This window comes from Geotrypetes seraphini, chromosome 2 (assembly GCF_902459505.1).
Source record: "Geotrypetes seraphini chromosome 2, aGeoSer1.1, whole genome shotgun sequence".
NCBI lineage: Eukaryota > Metazoa > Chordata > Amphibia > Gymnophiona > Dermophiidae > Geotrypetes > Geotrypetes seraphini.
The window spans coordinates 503015993-503038672 of NC_047085.1; the positions used below are offsets into that span (position 1 = coordinate 503015993).

Below are 22680 nucleotides of genomic sequence, written 5' to 3' on the forward strand. Positions count from 1 at the left end.
CTTCTTCATGTATTGCGACCAGTGCTGGACGCAGTACTCCAGCTGAGGGCGCACCATAGCCCGGTACAGCGGCATGATAACCTTCTCCCCTGTAATACACAGACTCTTGGACTGAGTTTGGGGATTGTACTGGATCAATTTCTCTGCTGGGAGGGTGCAGTAGATGGCAGCAGTCAGAAGTGGCTCTTCCAACCTCCCTCCCTCTCTCCTGTTTCTAAGCTCTGATCTGTTCCCAGACTTCCGCCTTCCTGTTCCTTTCTCTGTCTGAAGCCATTAGGAGACAAGCTGAGCCTTGCTCTGACCCAGCAAAGCCATGCAGGGAGGAATGGAGGGAGCTGGTGCAGTGGAGAAGGGCAGGAGGATGGCCGCAGGGCTTCCTGCTCCTCAGGTAGGAGACTGGCAGGAGGTGGGCAGCAGGGGAGGCACTTTCCAGGCAGAAGAGGAAAGGAGCCTGGCACTGCTCAATCCCTCCCCGGGGATCCAGAAGAGACACTTCTGCTCTTTCTTCCCTGCAGCCCCTCGGGCTCTTCTTCCTGGATCTCCTTTGCCTTTATGATGCTCTCAGTTTCTGCTTCCTGTGATCTCTTGATTTTTCACTTCCCATCCTCCTCCCTCTCTCCTATTTCTCTCTTCCTCCTTCCCTCCCCGCTACAAGCCATTAGGAGAGAAGCTGAGTGAGTCCTGCACTGAGTCAGAGCTGGAGAAGGGCAGGAGGTGATGCAGTGCCAGGCAAAGCTAAGGGGCAAGCAGAAGAGGAAAGGAGTCTAGCACTGCTCAATCCCTCCCTGGGGCTCCAGAAGAGACACTTCTGCTCTTTCTTCCTTGCAGCCCTTTGGGCTCTTTGGCTTCATGATTAGCTCAATTTCTGCTTCCTGACCTCTTTAGATTATATTTCCATGTTCCTCCCTCTTTCTCGCTTCTCTTCTCTTCCCCCTTTAGGAGAGCAGCCGAGCCCTGCACTGAGTTAGGGCTGGAGAAGGGCAGGAGACGGGCAGCAGGGAATGCAGTGCCAGGCAGAAGAGAAAAGGAGCCTGGCACTGCTCAATCCCACCCTGGGGATCCAGAAGAGACACTTCTGCTCTTTCTTCCCTGCAGCCCCTCATGGTCTTCTGCCTCTCCTCTGCCTTTAGGCTCTCTGTTTCTTGTGATCTCTTTAGATACACTTTCTATCCCCCTCCCTCTCTCCTGCTTCCCTTCTCCGTCTGCAACCTCCCATTTGAATTTCAGATCATGACATAAACGTCAGAGAGGTTTTCTCCTTCTGTAGAAAAATTGCGAAGGGAAAGAAGAGCTATTCTAAAATAATGGGTTCAGATCATTTTCGTACTAAAAAAGGAAGTGCAGGGAAGGAGCGGGGGAGGGGGGCACAGGCAGGGGAGGGGCGCCTCTCACCCTCGCAAGGCCACCGGGGAAATATTGACGCTCCTGTATAAAACTCTGGGGAGACCTCATTTAGAATACAGGGTTCCCCCGAGAATGCGCAGTTCATTGACTCGCTCATTCGTGGTCTGCTCCGACCGTCTCTTCCTGTAGTAAAGTTGGGCTACACCAATCAGGAGCTGCGTGTCAAAGCAGCTCCTGATTTGGTGTAGCCCAGAGGTGTCAAAGTCCCTCCTCGAGGGCCACATGCTAATAGATCTCATGCATATTCATTGGGGAAATCCTGAAAACCTGACTGGATTGCGGCCCTCGAGGAGGGACTTTGAGATCCCTGGTGTAGCCTGACTTTACTACAGGAAGAGGCGGTTGGAGCAGACCGCGAGGGATTTTCTGCACCCGCCAGTGCTCCAGCTGCCCTCTCCTGCCTCCCCTGCCTTTTCGCAGGCGAAAAACCGCATTTTCTCCACTGCTCTGTGTATTCCCAATGATCATTTGCTTTGCTTTTACAGTCAGATGTTCTGGCATCTTCTAGGAGAAGAGGAGACTTAGAGGGGACATGATAGAAACCTTCAAAATCCTAAAGGGCATAGAGAAAGTGAATAAGAACAGATTCTTCAAACTGTGGGGAGCCTCAAGCACTAGGGGTCACTCGGAGAAATTGAAAGGGGACAGGTTTAGTACAAATGCCAGGAAGTTCTTTTTTACTCAGAGGGTGGTAGATGCATGGAACTCGCTTCCGGAGGATGTGATAGGCCAGAACTCGGTACAGGGGTTCAAGGAAGGTTTAGATAGGTTCCTGGAGGAAAAGGGGATAGAGGGGTACAGATAGAACTTGAGGTAGGTTATAGAAGAGGTCAGAAACCACTTCACGGGTCGCGGACCTGATGGGCCGCCGCGGGAGCGGACCGCTGGGCAGGATGGACCTCTGGTCTGACCTAGTGGAGGCAAATTCTTATGTTCTTATGTTCTAACTGTCTGCATGATCTTTTTGGAGCAGGCTTGTTTTTTTGCTTTATAGTAATTGAAATCACCCATTATTATACTGTTGCCCAATTCTCCAGCTTTCCTCATCTCTGAAAACATTTCTTCGTCTGTCTGCTCATTTTGTCCCGGGGGGACGGTAATCTAACCCTACCTTTATATTCCTTCCTTTCGCACATGGAATTTCTGTCCATAAGGATTCCACACTGCTATCGAAGTCGTGCAGAATGTTTATTTGGTCTGATTCAATTCCCTCTTTAACATATAGCGCAACCCCCACCTCCCATTTCATCTACTCTATCCTTGCGATATAATTTGTACCCAGGTAACACAGGGCTCCTTTTACAAAGGCGCGCTAAATTGCCCTGCGCGCCAGCCGCTGCCGCCTCCTTTTGAGCAGGCGGTAGATTTTCGGCTAAAACCGCTAACACACCTTCGTAAAAGGAGCCCACAGTGTCCCATGGATTGTCCTCCTTCCACCAGGGGCTCCTTTTATCGCACCGCGACGTTCTATCATGCGCTAACCCCTGCACTAGCCGAAAAACTACCGCCTGCTCAAGAGGAGGCGGCTTCGTAAAAGGAGCCCCAGGTCTCTGAGATGCCTATTATATCTACCTCATCATTCAGTGCTATATACTCTTAACTCTCCTATTTTATTTTTGAGGCTTCTAGCATTTGTATACAGACACATAGTAACATAGTAACATAGTAGATGACGGCAGATAAAGACCCGAATGGTCCATCCAGTCTGCCCAACCTGATTCAATTTAAATTTTTTTTTTTTTCTTCTTCTTAGCTATTTCTGAGGCGAGAATCCAAAGCTTTACCCGGTACTGTGCTTGGGTTCCAACTGCCGAAATCTCTGTTAAGACTTACTCCAGCCCATCCTCCTCCAAACGGCCATGCACAGACACAGACCGTACAAGTCTGCCCAGTAACTGCCCAGTAACTGACACTTCAGATTGTGGGTTTTCCTTGCAACTATCGGCTGCTGAGAAGACAGGGAAAATTTGAGTCTTTTACTCTGCCTTCCTCTTAAACCCTCCTGGCTTAAGAACATAAGCAATGCCTCTGCTGGGTCAGACCAGAGGTCCATCGTGCCCAGCATTCCACTCACACGGTGGCCCATACAGGTCCAGGACCTGTATAGTGATCCTCTATCTATACCTGTCAATCCCCTTTTCCTTCCGGAAGTCATCTAATCCCTTCTTGAACCCCAATACTGTACTCTGTCCTATCACGCCCTCTGGAAGCGCATTCCAGGTGTCCACCACCCTTTGGGTGAAGAAGAACTTCCTAGTATTGGTTCTGAATCTGTCCCCTTTCAATTTTTGCGAATGCCCTCTTGTTCTTGTAGTCTTCGAAAGTTTAAGAATCTGTCCCTCTCCACTTTATCTATGCCCTTCATGATCTGGTAAGTCTCTATCATGTCCCCTCTAAGTCTCCGTTTTTTTAGGGAAAAGAGCCCTAGTTTCTCCAATCTTTCAGCATATGAAAGGTTTTCCATACCTTTTATCAAATGTGTCGCTCTCTTTGAACCCTCTCGAGTATCACCATATCCTTCTTAAGGTATGGTGACCAATATTGGATGCAGTACTCCAGATGCGGGCGCACCATCGCCCGATACAACGGCAGGATTATGTCCTTCGTTCTGGTCGTAATACCTTTCTTGATAATACCTAGCATTCTGTTTGCCTTCTTAGAGGCCGCTGCGCACAGGTGCCGATGGCTTCATTGTTTTGTCCACCAGTACCCCTAAGTCCTTCTCTTGGCTACTTTCACCCATTACTACATCAGGTTTCTGTTTCCTACATGTAAGACTTTACATTTCTCTACCTTAAACTTCATCTGCCATTTACTTGCCCACTCTCCCAGTTTGTTCAGGTCCCTTTGTAAATCTTCACAACCCTCCTTAGTCCTAACCCCACTAAAAAGTTTTGTGTCATCTGCGAATTTTATAACTTCTCTGAAGATATGCTTCCTCCTTTTGCACGAACATTTTATCTTCCAAGGAAAGCACAAGAAGAGTCCTCTCCGCTGGTACAAAACCAGCAATCTTGGAAACATCCTTAAAGGAGTTAATAAAACCTGCTACCTTAATACTTACGGTGGTTCTATCACCTGATAGAGATTGGTTATTGAAACTGGTTTTTTGAAAACAGACATAAAGAATTTCTTGGACTAAAAGATACAGATGTTCCCAGACGTGACAAAGGAAACCCAAAAACGTAGACAACAGTTCTTGCTTCTTAAACCAGGAGTAACAATGATAGGGATATTTTTCTTTTGCGATAGCATTGCAAATGTATTGTCAAATATAGATCTAATACATATGTATTCTTTGAACCATCACAGTTAACTGGGTTTCTCACCATGAAACGCGTTGAAGTAACAACAATGACTTAAAGTAATTAGAAATACTCTTACTACCGCAGTTAAATAATTGCTTTTCCTCTTTAAGATGATTCAATTTCATTATTCACGCATTAGAATTCTTATATTTCCTTTTTGTTTTAATGTATTATAACTGAAATTTCTTTTTAAATATTCTGTACAAGAAGTTTTCTTGATAAATTGTTTTAAATGCAAATAAATAAAAAACCCTCCTGGCTTTTTTTCACCATTATTAAAACCTCTCCATTGGGACTCCCTAAATATCCTGTTTCAATAGTATCCTCCAAGGATACCTCACACCGAACCATCCGCTCCTGGGCAACTGTCGGCTTCCCCATCTCAGTTTAAAAGCTTCTCTATCTCCTTTTTTAAACGTTAGCGCCAACAGCCTGGTTCCATCCCAGTTAAGGTGGAGTCCATCCTTTCAGAACAAGCTCCCCCTTTCCCAGAAGGTTGCCCAGTTCCTAATAAATCTGGTTCATAGACAACGGCGTGAAAGACAAAGGCGCGCCCAGACAATTGAGCGCAGCGTGGAGGTGCGCGCCGCTCAAAATTATTGTTTTTAGGGGCTCCGACGGGGGGTTTTGTTGGGGAACCCCCCCCACTTTACTTAATAGACATCGCGCCGTGTTGTGGGGGCGTTATGGGGGGTTGTAACCCTCCACATTTTACTGTAAACTTAACTTTTTCCCTAAAAACAGGGAAAAAGTGAAGTTTTCAGTAAAATGTGGGGGGTTACAACCCCCCACACCCCCCACAACGCCCCCACAACACGGCGCGATGTCTATTAAGTAAATTGGGGGGGTTACCCCCCCCGCCCCCCCGTTGGAGCCCTGAAAACATTAATTTTGAGCGGTGCACACCTCCGCGCTGCGCTCAATTGTTTGGGCGCGCCTTTGTCCCGGCGCACTTTTGACCTGACACCATAAATCTAAATCCCTCATCCCTGCACCATCGTCTCAACCACACATCGAGACGTCGGAGCTCAACCTGACTTTTGAGTCCTGGGCTGGAACTGGGAGCATTTCTGAAAATGCTTCCCTGGAGGATCTAGATTTCAGCTTTCTTCCTAAGAACCTAAATTTGGCTTCCAGAACCTCCCTCCTACATTTTCTTATGTCATTGGTACCTATATGTACCAAGACAGCTGGCTCCTCCCCAGTACTATCTAAAATCCTATCTATGTGACGCGTGAAGCCCGCCACCTTCGCACCAGGTAGGCAAGTGACCAGGCGATCCTCACGCCCACCAGCCACCCAGTTATCTACATGCCTAGAGAGACTCTAAATTACAGCTTATTAGCTCTGCAGAAAAACTGAAAACCAATAGTCCTATGAGCCGACATCAGTTTTAAAGTGACAGTACACTTTTTGACTGTCCATGCTGGGTTCTGTGGATGATGTCACCCACATGTGAGAATATACTTCCTGCTTGTCCTTGGATAAATATAATATATTCTGAACTCTACAAGTTACTGAGTTTGTTTCTGGTTTGTGTTTCAGGTGCCAGTGACGTTTGAGGACATCACTGTCTATTTCTCCCAGGAGCAGTGGCGGTATTTGGATGAAGGCCAGAAGGAGCTTTACAGGGAGGTGATGAAGGAGAATTATGAGACCCTGATCTCACTAGGTAGGGATTGTGGCTATCAGCATTTTTAGTAGACATAAGGGTTGATTTAATAAAAGTAATTTGAGTCGGAAACTTCCACATGTGATCAAGGTCTGTCCTAATTCTGTTCTGTCTAAAGGTGGCACAGTGCTAGCAAGAACTGAGGAATATTTGGATCAGGGCTTCCAGATCTTTATGTGGCTGTGACTCCATGATTGTGACCAAATAAAATTGAGAACCCCTTAGAACAGGGGTGTCAAAGTCCCTCCTGGAGGGCCGCAATCCAGTCGGGTTTTCAGGATTTCCCCAATGAATATGCATGAGATCTATTAGCATACAATGAAAGCAGTGCATGCAAATAGATCTCATGCATATTCATTGGGGAAATCCTGAAAATCCGACTAGATTGCGGCCCTCCAGGAGGGACTTTGACACCCCTGCCTTAGAATAATGATGCGCCTATGTTGAGCCTACCTAGGGTGTGACTGCAAAGGCAGGTTTAGTGATGTCGTTTGGGGTCCTGATTCACAGTTTGGGAAGTTCTGCTTTAGACCATCCTGTGTCATAAGTTTGCACATATTTGTGGAAAATCACAGTATCTTATGGATCTTTTGAAAACTTATGTCTCAGAGAGAGTTGAAAAGGTCTGAGGGGAAGATTCTCAAAACTAAAATGTGCTCGCTAAACCAGTTTCCAGCTGGTTTAGCGTGCATGTATTTTGGCAGCGGATTTTTCAAAATGGTTTATCGTGGTCTTTTCCGAGTTTTCTAGCAGTCTCTGTTACTGCCATGCAAATGTAGTACAACTAAGTCATTAATATTAAAATGAGCACTCCGAGCGATTCTCTAACCTCGTTGTGCCACATTTGCAGCCAAAGTTTGCCAACATGTCTGTGATGTCATAGCCTTGCTTTCTGATCAGTTCCTGAGCGCTGATTGGCTCAGGCAGACAGGAAAGTAAGGTTTTTGACAGCTCAGAACCCCCTCCCCCACGCAAATTAAAATAAAAAAACAAACGCCAAATCAAAGATCGGTTGGAGAGATGCCCACTCTCTCCCGCTGTGCTCGCACAACCTCCAGACACCCACCCCTGGCAGCAGGAGAGATGCTTACTGTCTCCTGTTGTGCTTGCACAGTGCCCTAACTCTGCTTCCCCTCCCCCCACCCATAGAGGGAAGGATGCCCACTCCCTTCCGCTGTCACCCAACCCCCTCGACACTTCCCCCTGTGTTCCCAACGACCCCATGTCCCTCTCTATCTTATTCAGGAAGTTCAGCCGGAGGGACGTCTCCCCATTCCAGCTGACAGGCCTACCTCTTCCAAAATGGCAGGCCTTCCCCTTCCTAGTGCATCCTGGGATGCGCCAGTGAAGGGCCTAAGGCTCTTTGTTTTTTTGCCAACCTCTTTCTTTTTGCAGGATCTGCGTCACTTAAAATATGAATGAGACAAGCCTATACAATGTGTTTTGAAAAAGATACAAGTTCTCCAGTACAAATGTCATGATTATTTTTATCAGTTTTAAGTTAACTCCTTTTTTTGCAGGACTTGTCCTTTCCAAATAAGGATGAGACTAGTTAATATAATGAATTCTCGATATGGGGGTCTTCCTTCTTTTCACAAAAAGATACAAGTTTTCAAACATAGGTCCTAAAACAAGGCTAACTGATTCACAGTCATAAGCGCGTGGGACAAAGGCGCGCTGACATTTGAGAGCAGACAATTGAACGCAAGACTCCAGCGTGCCACCGTAAAAGCTTATTTTAAAGGGCTCCGACGGGGTGTGTGAGGGGGGAACCCCCCCAGTTTACTTAATAGTGTTTGCGCTGCCGTTGGGGGTGGTTTTGGGGGGTTGTAACCCCCCATTATAGAGGAAACAACTTTTTACCTATTTTTTAGGGGAAAAGTTAAGTTTTCTGTATAATGTGGGGGTTACACCCCCATACCCCCCAAACACGGCAGCGCTAACACTATTAAGTAAAATGGAGGGGTTCCCCCTCACCCCCCATCGGAGCCCTTTAAAATAAGCTTTTACGGCGGCGCGCGCTGGAGTCTTGCGCTCAATTGTCTGCTCTCAAATGTCGGCGCGTGTTTGTCCCGCGCACTTTTGTCCCGTCACCAGGCTAACCAATGGCTTCTTTGTATCCTGTCATGTACACAACATATACAGTGTCCTGAGGATTTTCCAACCTCTCGTTTCCACATTCTTCTCATTACTCCACACCGTGCATGGTTTGCATATTACACTTTTTTTTTTTTTACTCTGTCTGTCTTTTCTTTCAGTGTTTTACATAATTTTCTATTAGCTTATTTTTCGTCACAATCTATTTTTTGTTCTGTTTCCACGCATGCGCTTCTCACCCTCGAATCGGCGTTCCCTTTAAATTCCCTCCAATGCGCACGTGTAGTTGGTTTTTTTTTTTGGCACGCAAGTTTTTGAATATGGCCGACGCGGTAGGTTCACAAGGCTGCTCTCTTCTCAGCCTCACAAATGTTACGACGCTCCGTGTTTCTTAATAACTCGTCTTTAAAATAAAAAAATAAAAATAAAAAAATGCTTTTGTCCCACTCATGTTCAAAACCAGTTCTTATTTTGTTTTCCCTCTTCCTTGCCCTTATTAGTTATCGGAGACGCCTGCACGCTGTGCTTCACTCATGGTATTAACCACTAGATAGTAATACCATGAGTGTCATTTCAAATGTTAAATAAGCTACCATTGATCTAAAAATACATTAAAGTTTAAAAATATATAAAAACTAGCTGATGCCCCGGCGTTGCACGGGTATTTAATTATAGCAATAACACTGTAAATGGATTCAAATAAAGATACTTTATAGTGGTGAATGAAATTATTTTTTTACAGCTTTATAAAAAGTACAATATTCAAATTATAATGTGAAATATTTGACAAAATGAATACAATACAACTAACACAAAACTTGATTATAAACAACAATTTTAGTTTCACCTCCAGGAGCAAGAACATATAAATTCTTGGGTGAAGAGACCCCAGAACATATCACCCCAGGTAGTGAGGGATCTGCATACCAAGTTTCGTTCAAATCGGTCAAGCCGTTTTTGAATTACTGTGAGAATGGCAGCTTTTTACATTTTTTCCATTGACATGAATGGGTGAAATCTGATGTTCTGTTTGTAGCTCCGCCCACGTGTGCAGGTGGGCCGCGAGACCCCCAGAACATATCACCCCAGGTAGTGAGGGATCTGCATACCAAGTTTCGTTCAAATCGGTCAAGCCGTTTTTGCGTGATCGCGGCACATACACACACACACACATACATACATACATACACACATACATACCTCCGATTTTATATATATAGATTAAGAAAATGTTATTAATGGTTAGCTAATTCATAAATAGTGGAGGTTTTTGATCGATGAAAGAAACCCAACACCACATGATTACAGGGTGAAAAACTACATGTTCCCTTATTGGTGTATCTGAGATCTTTTCCTCCATTTAGGATTATCCATTATTATCAACCTATTGTAGTATCTTGCATCAGAACCTCCCCCTCCCACATCATGGGCAGCGCCCTGAGAATTGCTGCTCTGCATTTATCCGTGAACATAAGGGAAATCAAGCTCAATTGTTTTGTAATCCATAGGCACAGGCCATGAAAGCTTCAACTCTGAACTACTACTGAGGATTAAACAAGAGGAAGAGCCACATGTCTGGGATCCAAAGGCATCGGAGAGAGAAGCTACTCACTCACATGCAGGTGATTATTTTATTTACTCAGTTTTCTCTACGGTTCTCCCGAGGGAGCTCAGAACAGTTTATATGAATTTAAACAGGCACTGAAGCATTTTTCCCTATCTGGTGTCCTGGAGGGCTCACCCTCTGCCTATTGTACCTGGGGCAATGGAGGGATTAAGTGACTTGCCCAGGGTCACAAGGAGCAACGTGGGTTTGAACCCACAATCTCAGGGTGCTGAGGCTTTGGGGTTCATAATAAAAAAAAAAAAAACCACGTCTAAAAAGTGGCCTAAATGGGTACTGGACGATCAAAAAGCCTGATCGCCAAGACTGGATGGACCATTCGGGTCTTTATCTGCCGTCATCTACTATGTTACTTTGTTACTATGTACCCATAACCAAAGCTGGTTTTTAGACGTATCTAAAACCAGCTTAGGCCTTTCCCTACCACGATGCGATCACCCCTCTACCCGAACTGCCGCAACCCGCAGCAGGAGAGATGCCCAATCTCCATGTGCTTAAGGCCACGCCCACAGGAGGAGCCTAAGGCTCCCGGGCCTATTCTGATTGGCCCAGGCGCCTCAGGCCCCACCTGTGGGCGGGGTTTCTGCCGCATGGGCCAATCCGGCCCCATTCTGGACCCAGCTGGCCTGCCGGATGGATGGGCTTGGCACCCATCTGTCCGGCCAATGTTGAACGTACGGGGAAGAGGGGGGGTTGGGGTGGGGGGGGTTGTGGGGTCGGCCGGGGGGGTTGCGGGTCGGCGGGGGGAACGATCAGGGGTTCGGGGGGGTTGTGTCGAGGGCTCCCTTCTGGCCCGATCGTACTCAGTGGGGGGGGTGCACGATCGCCGGAGCAAGAGGGCTTGGGCTCCCTCTTGCCCCGATGTCGTTGGGGGTGCTGCGGCTGCCCGGGGCAGGGGGGCTTGGGTTCCCTCCTGCCCGATGTTGTGTGTGTGTGTGTGTGGCGGGGGGGTTGGTGTGGATTCTGTAACCGGTGTTGTTTTTGACAGACACCTGTTACAAAATCCAGCTTTTAGGCGAAGGACTGGCTCCTCCTTCGCCTAAAAGCCCTTGTGTTGGACGTTTTGGGCTTATGTGTTTTTTTGGTTCATTATGGGGTATAAGTGTAGATGTTGTGGGGTGTACTTGTAGACATAGTGGTTGGCTGGGCGTTTAAACAGCTGAATGTAGAGGCAGGCCATTATCAAAACAAGGACGTTTGTTTTGGTTATGGACACTTTTCCTGCTTCTGCTTTCAACGTTTAAGGCCTTAGGCCACAAAGGGACTTACATGGTTTTTTTTGATTGTGCCCTCCCACAGCTTTAACCAATGCACCACTCTAGAAATCAAAATGTAGTAAAAGTGAGCCAGTATAGGACAATCAAGCCATTGTGACATCACTGATGAGGTTGGCTCTTAGGCACTGGTGGAATGAGGCTTTATGACATCACAATCTCAGCTCTGGAATGTTGCTACTCTTTGGGTTTCTGATGGGTACTTGTGACCTGGGTTGGCCACTGGGTTGGATACTGGGTTTGATGGACCTTCAGTCTGTCCCAGTATGGCAATTCTTATGTTTTTATGTGAGTCAAGTGTGGGATAATGAAGCCATTGTGACATCACTGATGAGGCTGCTCTTAGGCATTGGTGGAATGAGGCTTTATGACATCACAATCTCAACTCTGGAATGTTGCTATTCTTTGGGTTTCTGATGTGTACTTGTGACCTGGATTGGCCACTGGATTGGATACTGGGTTTGATGGACCTTCGATCTGCCCCATTATGGCAATTCATATATTCTTAAATATTGACTTGTATGTGATCATAGATTCTATCTGCATGTCTAGAAGTGATCAGCTTGGAAATGTATACCCAGCATAGAAGGGGATGGCTAATTTACAAAGGGGTATTGTATTGCTGAACTCATTCTTCTCCTGCAATAATGCCAAAATGTTCACTTTTTTTAAATCTAGAAAAGCATGATCTCAGAAACAGTGATACAGAAACACATCCCTGGGAGCTCAGTGCAAAGCCTGAAGGGGAAGAGGTGTCATCAGGAACGGTCAAAGAGGAAACTTCTTTCTGTGCAGACCTGGAAAAAAGTGAGGGGAAACAATGGCTCCGAGAAAATAAACAAAAATATACAAGAGACTTGGCTCTGTGTGACCACAGTACCAGTAATATCATACAAACATTAAAAGAGCAGAGAAATCGGATGAAAGATCAACGATGTTTACGCAGTGTATGTGAGAGATTCCTCAGTGATCATGTGACTTTGATAACAAGGCCGAGAGCTGATCCCAAAGAGAGACCGTGTGCATGTACAGACTGTAGGGAAGACTTCGGCCAAAAGAGAGGACTACTGAGACAGCAGAAAATAGGCATAAAAACTACAAACTTGCATCTAGGAGACAGGCCAGGTTCAAGTATTGAATGCAAGAACAATTTCAGTCATAATAAAAAATTCACAGAGCAGACAAAAACTGACACGGTTACGGAATCAGTCACGACTGCTAAACATAAATATGTCTATTGTATGAAGAAAAACCTTTCAAAACAACAGAAAATTTGGAAGGAAGAGAGGCAGTATACTTGTCTGGACTGTGGTAAAAGCTTTATTCTGAAAGATAACCTCACAGCCCATCAACGAATCCACACGGGGTCGAAACCGTATCTGTGTTTTGCGTGCGGTAAAAGCTTCATCCACAAGACACACCTCACAAGGCACGAGAAAATCCACACAGGGTCGAAACCGTATCTGTGTTTTGTATGCGGTAAAAGCTTCAGCCATAGGACGCACCTCACGAGGCACGAGAAAACCCACTCGGGAGTGAAACCATTTACCTGTGCAGAGTGTGGTAAAAGCTTCTTTCAGAAAGGAAACCTCAAAATGCACCAGGAAATCCACAAACAAGTGAAAAAATATACATGTATTGAATGTGATAAAAGTTTCATATACAAAAAAAGCCTTGCAATTCACCAGAGAAAACACAATAAGATGAAATTAGTTACAAGTATGGAAGGTGTTAAAACATTCCATAGCAAGAAAACTTACAAACAGAGAATTCACATGGGACTGAAACCATATACATGTACACAATGTGGTAAAAGCTTCCATGTGAAGGGGCACCTAACAGTGCACCAGAGAAGCCACTCGGGAATAAAGCCATTTCAATGTACAGACTGTGGCAAAAGCTTCAGTCAGAAAGGGGGTCTCAGAATCCATCAGAAAAACCACACTGGAGTAAAACCATTCATTTGTACAAACTGTGGCAAAAGCTTCAGTCAAAAACATAACCTCAAAATCCATCTGGGAATACATACAGGTGTAAAGCCCTTTCCATGTTTGGTGTGTGGTAAAAGCTTCAGTCAGAAAGGGTATCTCACAATGCATCATGAAATCCACGCAGGAGTGAAGCGATTTTTATGTACACAGTGTGGTAAAAGCTTCACAAATAAATCAAGCCTCATAATACATGAGCAGAACCATACAGGAGTAAAATCTTTTACATGTATAGAGTGTGGTAAAAGCTTCACCAAAAAAACAAGCCTTGCAATGCATGAGCAAAACCACACAGGAATGAAACCATACACATGTTCTGAATGTGGTAAAAGCTTCAGCATAAAGGGAAACCTCACCATGCACCAGAGAATCCACACAGGAGTGAAACCATATACCTGTTCTGAGTGTGGTAAAAGCTTCAGTCAGATGGCACATCTCTCTATGCACCAGAGAATCCACACAGAAGTTAAGCCATTTACATGTACCGAGTGTGGTAAAAGCTTCAGTCAAAAGACACATCTCAGAAGCCACCAAATAATCCACACAGGAATCAAACCTTTTACATGTACTGAGTGTGGCAAAAGCTTCAGCCAAAAATCAAACATAACCGTTCACCAGAGAATTCACACAGGAATCAAACCATTTGCATGTAGTGAATGTGGAAAAAGCTTCAGTCAGAAAATAAGCCTCACAAATCATTGCAGAATACACACTGGAATGGACGTAACATGTCGTAAAATTCAGCAGTAAAGCTGGTTAATTGTTGTACATCTCTGAGGGGGGGGAGAGAAATTGTTTTTTGCCAGGTCTCGATGAGGACCTTCACCTGATGACTCCATTCTATAAAATCTGTATCAAATTTCAGTAATGCAACCACTATAATTTTAAGCATGCTTAAGCACTAGGGTGAGAAGTGTTACAGCAGTACGGTGACGGGAGTAAATCGCGTGACACAACGGCGCGCAGACAACTGAGCGCAAGGTTGACGGCTCGCCGAAGAAAAGCACTATTTTAAAGGGCTCTGACGGGGGGTGTGGGGGGGAACCCCCCCCCACTTTACTTAACAGACATTGCGCTGGTGTTGTGGGGATTTTGGGGGGGTGGAACCCCCCACATTATACTTAAAACTGAACTTTTTCCCTAAAAAACAGGCAAAAAGTTCGGTTTCAAGTATAATGAGGGGGGTTACAACCCCCCAAACCCCCCACAACGCCAGCGCGATGTCTGTTAAGTAAAATAGGGGGGTTCCCCACCAACACCCCCCGTCGGAACCCTTTAAAATAGCGCTTTTCTTCGGCGCGCCGTCAACCTTGCGCTCAGTTGTTGGCGCTCAGTTGTCGGCGCGCCGTTGTCTCGCGCGATTTTGTCTATGAACCCAGCAGTACTGACCCAACTGTGGTACTGACACTACAGATACAGGGTCTGGTGAACTTCTTCCTGGACCCACTGCAGCGGGAAAGAAACCATTCATGAAAATGTTTAGAGGTTTAACCACAATTAGGAGGACTCCTGCAGATACAGAGGAAATAATGCACGGCTGCCTTTATGCTACAAACCCTACACTTAAATTGAGAGTATGTAGAAAGAGAGTCCGCTAAAAACTTTAGGTGTCTTTTATAGATTCTGGGCCATAGAGCTAAAAGCAAGATAAATAAGACGAATAGGGCCATAACTCAGCTGAATAATCTACTGATATCGTGATAATGAATTGGGTCCCCAATGGCGGAACTCATTGCCTCAATATATTAAAGATGAAAAAGACCTTACTTCCTTTAAAAAATCCTTAAAATCTTATCTTCTTAAAGACGCTTTTAGCATTTAAATTTTAGACATGACATAACGTCTTCAGGTTTTTAATCTTTCCCCACCCCATTGTTTTTCTCCTTCTTTGTTTTATTCCCTCTAAGAAAAAATTTGTAACTTTTCCCTTCTTACCCCCCTGATTCATGTTTTTTTTATTTTTAAGAATTATGATATTTCGTTAGTCTTTTTTGTAACCTACTTTTTTTAGAATGTTGTACATCGCTTAGTAAATTGAATAAGCGATTCATCAAATAATAATAAAAACTTGAAACTTGAAACATTTGCAGCAAAATTATTACTGAGAGAGCCAGGAATTGAGGCCAAAAAGGTCAGGTCACACCGCTGTAGAAAAAAAATTTCATAAAACCCCAAATAAAATTGTTGCATGCAGAGGCGCCAGTGGGCTGAGAACAGCTAAAGTGAGAGGGATTCAAAATCGCGAGGTGACTCGTGCTGCGCTACTAGACAAAGGGCTAGATTCACCAGCTAGATCGTGTAGCGATCCGCTTCCAGCGTGCGCATGCAAATGAGGGGAACTGCATGCAAAGTAGGCAGGGACGCGAACCACTAAACTTTTTTTTTTCGATCCGACTGGGTTCGCAAAAAAGCGACTGCTCAGGACCAGTCGCTGAAGCCCTTTGCGACTGCCCTGCCTTCTGCCGCCCTGCTTTCTAATCTCCTGCAGCCCTGAACCCCCCTGCCTGCCTGCCCCGATCTCTCCTGCCTGCTCGCCCTGACTCTCCTGCTCTCTGCCGCCCTTCCCCGCAGTGCAAGCCTGTGGTTTTAACCCGAAGCGGGTTAAACCCACGGGCTAGCAAAAGTTTAAAGTTTAGAAAAAAAAAAAGTTGCAGCTAGGATGGGTCTGCGCATGTGCGATCCATGCAGGCAGATGGGGGCGTTCCTCCGATCGCCCCCATCTGCATATTTTAGGTTAGTGAATTTGTCGGACCTGCCTGAATCGGAAACGGATTGTTCCGATTCGGGCAGGTAATCTAGCCCAAAAACCTTCAATAACAAATTTAAAGCAGCAGCAGAAACAATTATGGCAAAAGGGGTAAAGGGGAAGCTGCGCCAGTCTCCACGTAACAGGGACCCGATGCCTAAATTTGTTTTAGAGGGCAAGGCTGACCAGGTTTCTTCTAATGCAGCCCTAGAGATGTAAAGGATGGCCAGTCCCAATGAGTGAGAATTTTCAAGCAGCGTGTCTAGGGCAGTGTCTCTCGGCTCGGTCCCAGAGTCCCCCCTAGAGGTCTGCACAGGAACGGGAATCGCAGGAATCCCCCCTAACCCACGGGACTCCCTCAGGGACCCCCTTCTGGCCCACGGGACTCCCACTGGGACCCCCCTCTAGCCAGCGGGACTCCCACGGGGACCCCCCTCTGGCCCACGGGACTCCACAGGGACCCCCCTCTGGCCAACGGGACTCTCACGGGGATGGAAGGCTTTGGAAGCAGGGTTTGTCCATATAATATAATGGACACGTCAGCCTTAGTAAAAGAGGGGGTTTATAAGTTAATTACCTGAACAGAAAACAAAAAAAGGGTTCCACCAAAGAGATTCCACAAGGAAAACAGCAGCGCAAACACAAAAGAAACTGTGGAATTGATGATCCTGTCAGAAGTAATTGCTGCTTTTTATGGGGACGGGCAGGGATGGGGGTAATTCCTTGTGGGTATAGGTGGGGACGGAGAGGATCCTGACGGGGACGGGTGAGGACGGAGAGGATCCCGGCAGGGACAAGTGGGGACAGAGAGGATCCTGGCAGGGGCGGGGATGGGTGGGATTTCTGTCCCCGTGCAACTCTCTAGGCCCCCCTTGCCAGTCACATTTTCAGGATATCCACAATGAATACGCATAAACTCGATTTGCATACACTGCCTCCATTATATGCAAATTTATTTCATCCATATTCATTGTGGATATCCTGAGAACCTGATTGGCAAGGGGGTTACTCTGGGACCGAGCCGAGAAACACCGGTCTAGGGTAGACTGTATTTTCACACACATTGAAGTAGATCCAGTAAAAGATACCCAAATTTGGACAATGAAAAACACGCGCGCTTAGCGCAGTTCCTTTAAACAGGACATCGAGTTAGCTGCTGTTTATAGCGCAGCGCCGGGATGCAAGCCGAACGGGGCATGAGGATTGCACCAACTGAAAGCTGGTGAAAGTCCTCGCCCGTAAGTTAGGCGCGGATGTCCCAAATTCTGTAATACTGCGTGCACACCCTTTTCTGTTGCACGCGAAAAGATTTACGCACACATCTTTATAGAATACCACTTAGCGAGATGTGCATGCAAATCCTAAACGAGACCCAATAATTACTAGTTTATTCAAGTTTCAAGTTTTGTTTTAATTTGATGAATCACTTATTTAATTTTACTAAGCGAAGTACAAAATTGATTAAAAAAATATAAACATATAATTAGACTTAAAATTTAAAATAATGGGTTAGACAAATAGACTTACAGACCGACTAATATATAAGGTAAGAGGGAACAGAACTACAATTCAGTGTTTTTAAGTACAGAGGAGAACCATATATGGGAAAAACAATAGGGAGGGAAAAGTGAAATCAAAGAAGAAAGTTTAAACATGATTTAAAGATTAAAAGCCTCTTTAAAAAGAAAGCTATTTAAGTTACTTTTAAAACGGCTCAAGTCATTTCCCTCTCTTAAATGCTAAGGCATGGCGCTCCAAAGCTGCGGAGCCATCACTGAAAACATATCATGTCGTCGAGTTCCGATAACTTTCAAAGAGGGGACCACTATAAGCTTTTGATTAGTGGACTGGAGAGAACGCGAAGTGCTATAAGGGATGAGTAATTTATCAATGAATTGAGGTTCATTAGTGGAAAGGGTTTTTTTGTTTTTTTTTTATAAATTTGTTTATTGAAAATTTTTTCAAATATACAAAACAAAAACACAGAGGTTCAGCAAACAGATATCCACAATGACACATTCTCTCCAACCCCTTACCCCCAAATTAGCGTAAAGATAAAGTCGTACTAGAATCTTCAGTACAATGCAAAAAAAAAAATCACATAGTTCAAAATAACCCCCCCCCAACCCACCCCAGAATCAACTTTCACATAGGGTTACAAAAAATATAGCTAAACACTCAGATCATGAAGGACATTCACACCACCTAATATAGGGATTCCACACCTTGAAAAAGGGAGTTAGACGAGACTTTGTCAATGCCGTCAATTTAGACATACGAAAAATAAAATCTATTTTTCGTAATAAATGAAGTCGACCTGGGGGAAAGGCCTGTTTCCAATATGCCGCTAATAAAAGACGAGCAGCAGTAAAGATATAACAAGCCAATTTATGGGTATTAGAAGTCAATGAAACCAAAGGTAGATGTAAAAGAGCACTACCCATAGCTCGAGAAATCGTAGTATTTAAAATATCAGACAACAATTCAAAAACCATATCCCAATATGGGATTACCCTCGGACAATCCCACCAAATGTGAAGAAAGGTACCCAAGTGACCACAGCGTCTCCAACATAAATTAGATACTTGAGGATACATAAGATGAAGACGCTGGGGTGTAAGGTACCATTGATAAAGCATCTTGTATCCATAGTGGAAAGGGTTTTGAATACTAACAGTAAAATTTTGAAGGTAGAAACATAGAACATGACGGCAGAAAAGGGCCACGGCCCATCTAGTCTGCCCACACTAATGGCCCACCCCCTAACTACCTCCATGAAGAGATCCCATATGCCAATCCCATCTTTTCTTAAAATCTGGCACGCTGCTGGCCTCAATTATCTGTTGTGGAAGATTATTTCAGCGTTCAACCACCCTTTCGGTCACCATGAAATGTCCCACCCCTGATTTTCAACGGATGCCCTCTTGTTGCCGTGTGTCCACTTTGTCCCCCCCCAAAAAAAGATTGTCTCCGCAGCAGACTGCGTCCGCCAACTCCTCCTGAACCGCCGGCTCCGGGTAACGGACACGCAGCCACGAGGGCTTGCGCTTCTCCACACACGTAGCGTAGTCTAGATGCACTGTTTGCTCTTGTGTTTTTGGTGCAGTAGGGCCTCGATTATGGAACACCCTTCCTGATACCTTTCGTCAGCGTTCTTCCTTTTTACTCTTTCAGTCAGTGTTTAAAGGCTTATTATTATTATTTTTTTTTTCAGAAGGCTTTTCAAAATTTGCGATGGGGAATTGTCAGTGTTTTTACTACTCATTAGGGATCTTACCTTTCATCAACAAGTTAGTGCAGTTATGTTTTCCTAAGCTTAGGCTCATCCGTTCTATTTCCTCTTTTCTTGATCACGCCTCCATTAATATCTTGATTCACTCCCTAGTAATTTCAACCATTGTAATGCCCTCAACCACTGTAATGCCCTCTATCAAGGCTTAACCCGGAAAGAAATTCGCCGTCTACAGTTATTGCAAAACACTGCTGTTAAATTAATCTATCATGCAAAAAAAATGTGACCATGTCACCCCTCTTCTCCGTAAAGCACACTGGCTACCCGTTTCTCATCGTCTTTCCTATAAAATACTCCTCCTCACTTTTAAAACAAAAAACTAACCAACCGGCATTCGTAGATAAACATTTGATCCCCTACTCATCATCAAGGGTCCTCCGATCAAACAATCAAAAATTTACTCTCTATACCGTCAATACGGGAATTGTTTCACCACACTACTCGCAAATCCAACTTTTCAGTTAGGGCCCCCTCTCTGTGGAATGCCCTTTCACTAGACATTCGATTAGAGAACTCACTCGGAAAATTTAAAACCCAACTTAAAACTTTCCTCTTTAAAGATGCTTTTACTCTTTAGCATCAGCCTCTGCCTTTTAACTGCCTGATTCATGTGTAGCTTTGAAACATCTAATACTTCTTCTGAAGTGATTCCCTTCCTAATGTTTTTACCACTCCTCATTTACCGTCCTTTTTTTATTAATTTTACTTTGATGTATTTTTACGTTCAAACTGTTTATTAAAGTTACAATAAACATACAAAAGCAGCAGAAACATGTACAGGTCAGATAGAACAGGGAGAGCTGGAACAAATGTCAAGAAATTGTCCATCATCGCCTAAATAAATACAGATATGCGTCTAAAATCAGCATAAACAGAACAAAGAAACACAAGAAAGGCACAGGTGGTGCAGCGAGTAGACAGCAACTCTCCAAACTCTCCCCTGCACGCCCAACGCCCTCCCCATCCCCCCCTCCACCCAACCCAACACCCCTCCAAAAAGAAAAAAAAAACCCAAAAAAATGATATCGGTGATGAAGGAGCAAGCAAGAATGTGTAAGGCTGATAACAGAGAAACTGCAAGCGCTCACCTGTGGAAAGGCCTAGACAATATATACAAAGATACCATACAAACAGAGCCCTGTACTCTGATGAGCCCTGAGAAGAAATGCAAGACCTCTCCCCTCCCCATCCCCTAACTAAAATTTAAAATAAATAAATAAATAAATAGACATGATAGAGACCTACAAGATCATAAAGGGCATAGAGAGAGTGGAGAGAGACAGATTCTTCAAACTTTCAAAACATAAAAGAACAAGAGGGCATTCGGAAAAATTGGAAGGGGATAGATTCAAAACAAATGCTAGGAAGTTTTTCTTTACTCAGCGGGTGGTGGAGACTTGGAATGCGCTTCCAGAGGATGTAATAGGGCAGAGTACGGTACTGGGGTTTAAGAAAGGATTGGACAATTTCCTGTTGGAAAAGGGGATAGAGGGGTATAGATAGAGGATTATTATGCAGGTCCTGGACATGTTGGGCCGCCGCGTGAGCGGACTGCTGGGCACGATGGACCTCAGGTCTGACCCGGCAGAGGCATTGCTTATGTATCTTATGTAATTAATTAATAGGAGGTCTTCATCCAGGGAGGGGCACCCCAGAGCACCAACGCCCACCGCTCCGGGCAGGTCAAAGCCTCAGAGTATTAAGAATCGAACTCCGAATTCTAGGAGACAGAGAATAGATATAGGGCCTCCAGACCCGCAGAAAAATCTTTGACTGACGAAAGGAAGCACGCACCTGACCCCTCTCTAGTAACATCAAGGCATGCAGCCGATTGCGCCAGGCCCAATACGCAGGAGGGTCAGCTGACACCCACTCGGTCAAGATAATCTTTTTGGCCACCAAGCCCGCCTTCCGCAGGAATAAACCGCCTACACCAGGCGATAAATGCAAAGCCTCAAATTTGTCTAAAAGAAACCCCACCGGGGTAAGAGGAATGGAACAGCCCAACAGAGCCTCCAAAAAGCGGACCACCCTCCTCCAGAAGGACTGAACAATCGGACAACTCCAAAAAGCGTGAAAGAAGGATTTAGGGGCATTTCTCACATTGAGCCGAGTCGGTCAAGGCGGAGCGGAACAGCTGAACCTTCGTGAAGTAAGCCCTATGGAGCACCCGAAACTGTACTTCGATGTATTTGAAACAACCTCTCCCTCCCCTACTTTCCTTCCGTTTCATGTATGTTAATCTGAATTTGTCCAGTATTTTTAATATTTGATAAATTACTGTTTTTATTTGCTTATTTTAATTGCTTCCTATAGTTTTTTTATACTGTACACCGTCTAGACATGTATTTTATAGACGTTATATCAAAAATAAAGAAACTTGAAACTGGGTTAGTTTATAAAAGAATGAATTTCTGTTGTTTTTTTTTTAAAGAATTCTGTAAGGCCGACTATATCGAGAAAGTGAAAGGGCTCCTTTTACAAAGCCACGTTAGCGGGGTTTAACGCGCGTGACTTTTAATCACGCGCTAACTCCTGCGCTGGCCGAAAAACTACCGCCTGCTCAAGAGGAGGCAGTAGCGGCTAGCGTATCCGGTGGTTCGGCGTGCATTTTTACGTGTGTTAAACCGCTAATGCGCCTTCGTAAAAGGAGCCCAAAGTGTGGGTTCATAGACAACGGCGCGAAAGACAAAAGCACGTGCTGACAATTGAGCGCAGCGCGGAGGCACGCGCCGCACTAAATTACAGTTTTTAGGGGCTCTGACGGGGGGGTTTTGTTGGGGAACCCCCCCAGTTTACTTAATAGACATTGCGCCGGCGTTATGGGGGGTTTGGGGGGTTGTAACCCTCCACATTTTACTGTAAACTGAACTTTTTCCCTAAAAACAGGGAAAAAGTTAAGTTTTCAGTAAAATGTGGGGGGTTACAACCCCCCAAACCCCCCACAACGTCCCCACAACGCGGCGCGATGTCTATTAAGTAAAGTGCCACACACACCCCGTCGGAGCCAAAACAGTAATTTAGTTTGGCGCGCGCCTCCGCGCTGCGCTCAATTGGGCGCGCCTTTGTCCCGGCGCGCTTTTGACCTGACACCCAAAGTGTGTGGTGGCAATATTGGAATGTTAGGGTTTGTTTGTGTAGTTTTGTGTATGAGGGTTATTTTTTGTAACCGGCACAGATTTTTAGATATAAATGTTTTAAATAAATGAAATATGAAAATAATAATAATAATAATAATAACTTTATTTTTATATACCGCCAGCTATCTTGCGACT

The 22680-nt window shown here is 45.0% G+C and overlaps 1 protein-coding gene across 1 annotated transcript; it reads left to right on the top strand.

Moving 5' to 3' along the window:
• The first annotated feature begins 264 nt into the window (after positions 1 to 264).
• LOC117354510 (oocyte zinc finger protein XlCOF6-like) lies at positions 265 to 14390 on the top strand. The gene is made up of 4 exons (XM_033932177.1): positions 265 to 388; positions 6258 to 6384; positions 9990 to 10103; positions 12058 to 14390. The coding sequence occupies exons 1-4, from the start codon at positions 314 to 316 to the stop codon at positions 14115 to 14117; spliced, it is 2376 nt and encodes a 791-aa protein (XP_033788068.1). The 5' UTR covers positions 265 to 313; the 3' UTR covers positions 14118 to 14390.
• The last annotated feature ends 8290 nt before the right edge of the window (positions 14391 to 22680 follow it).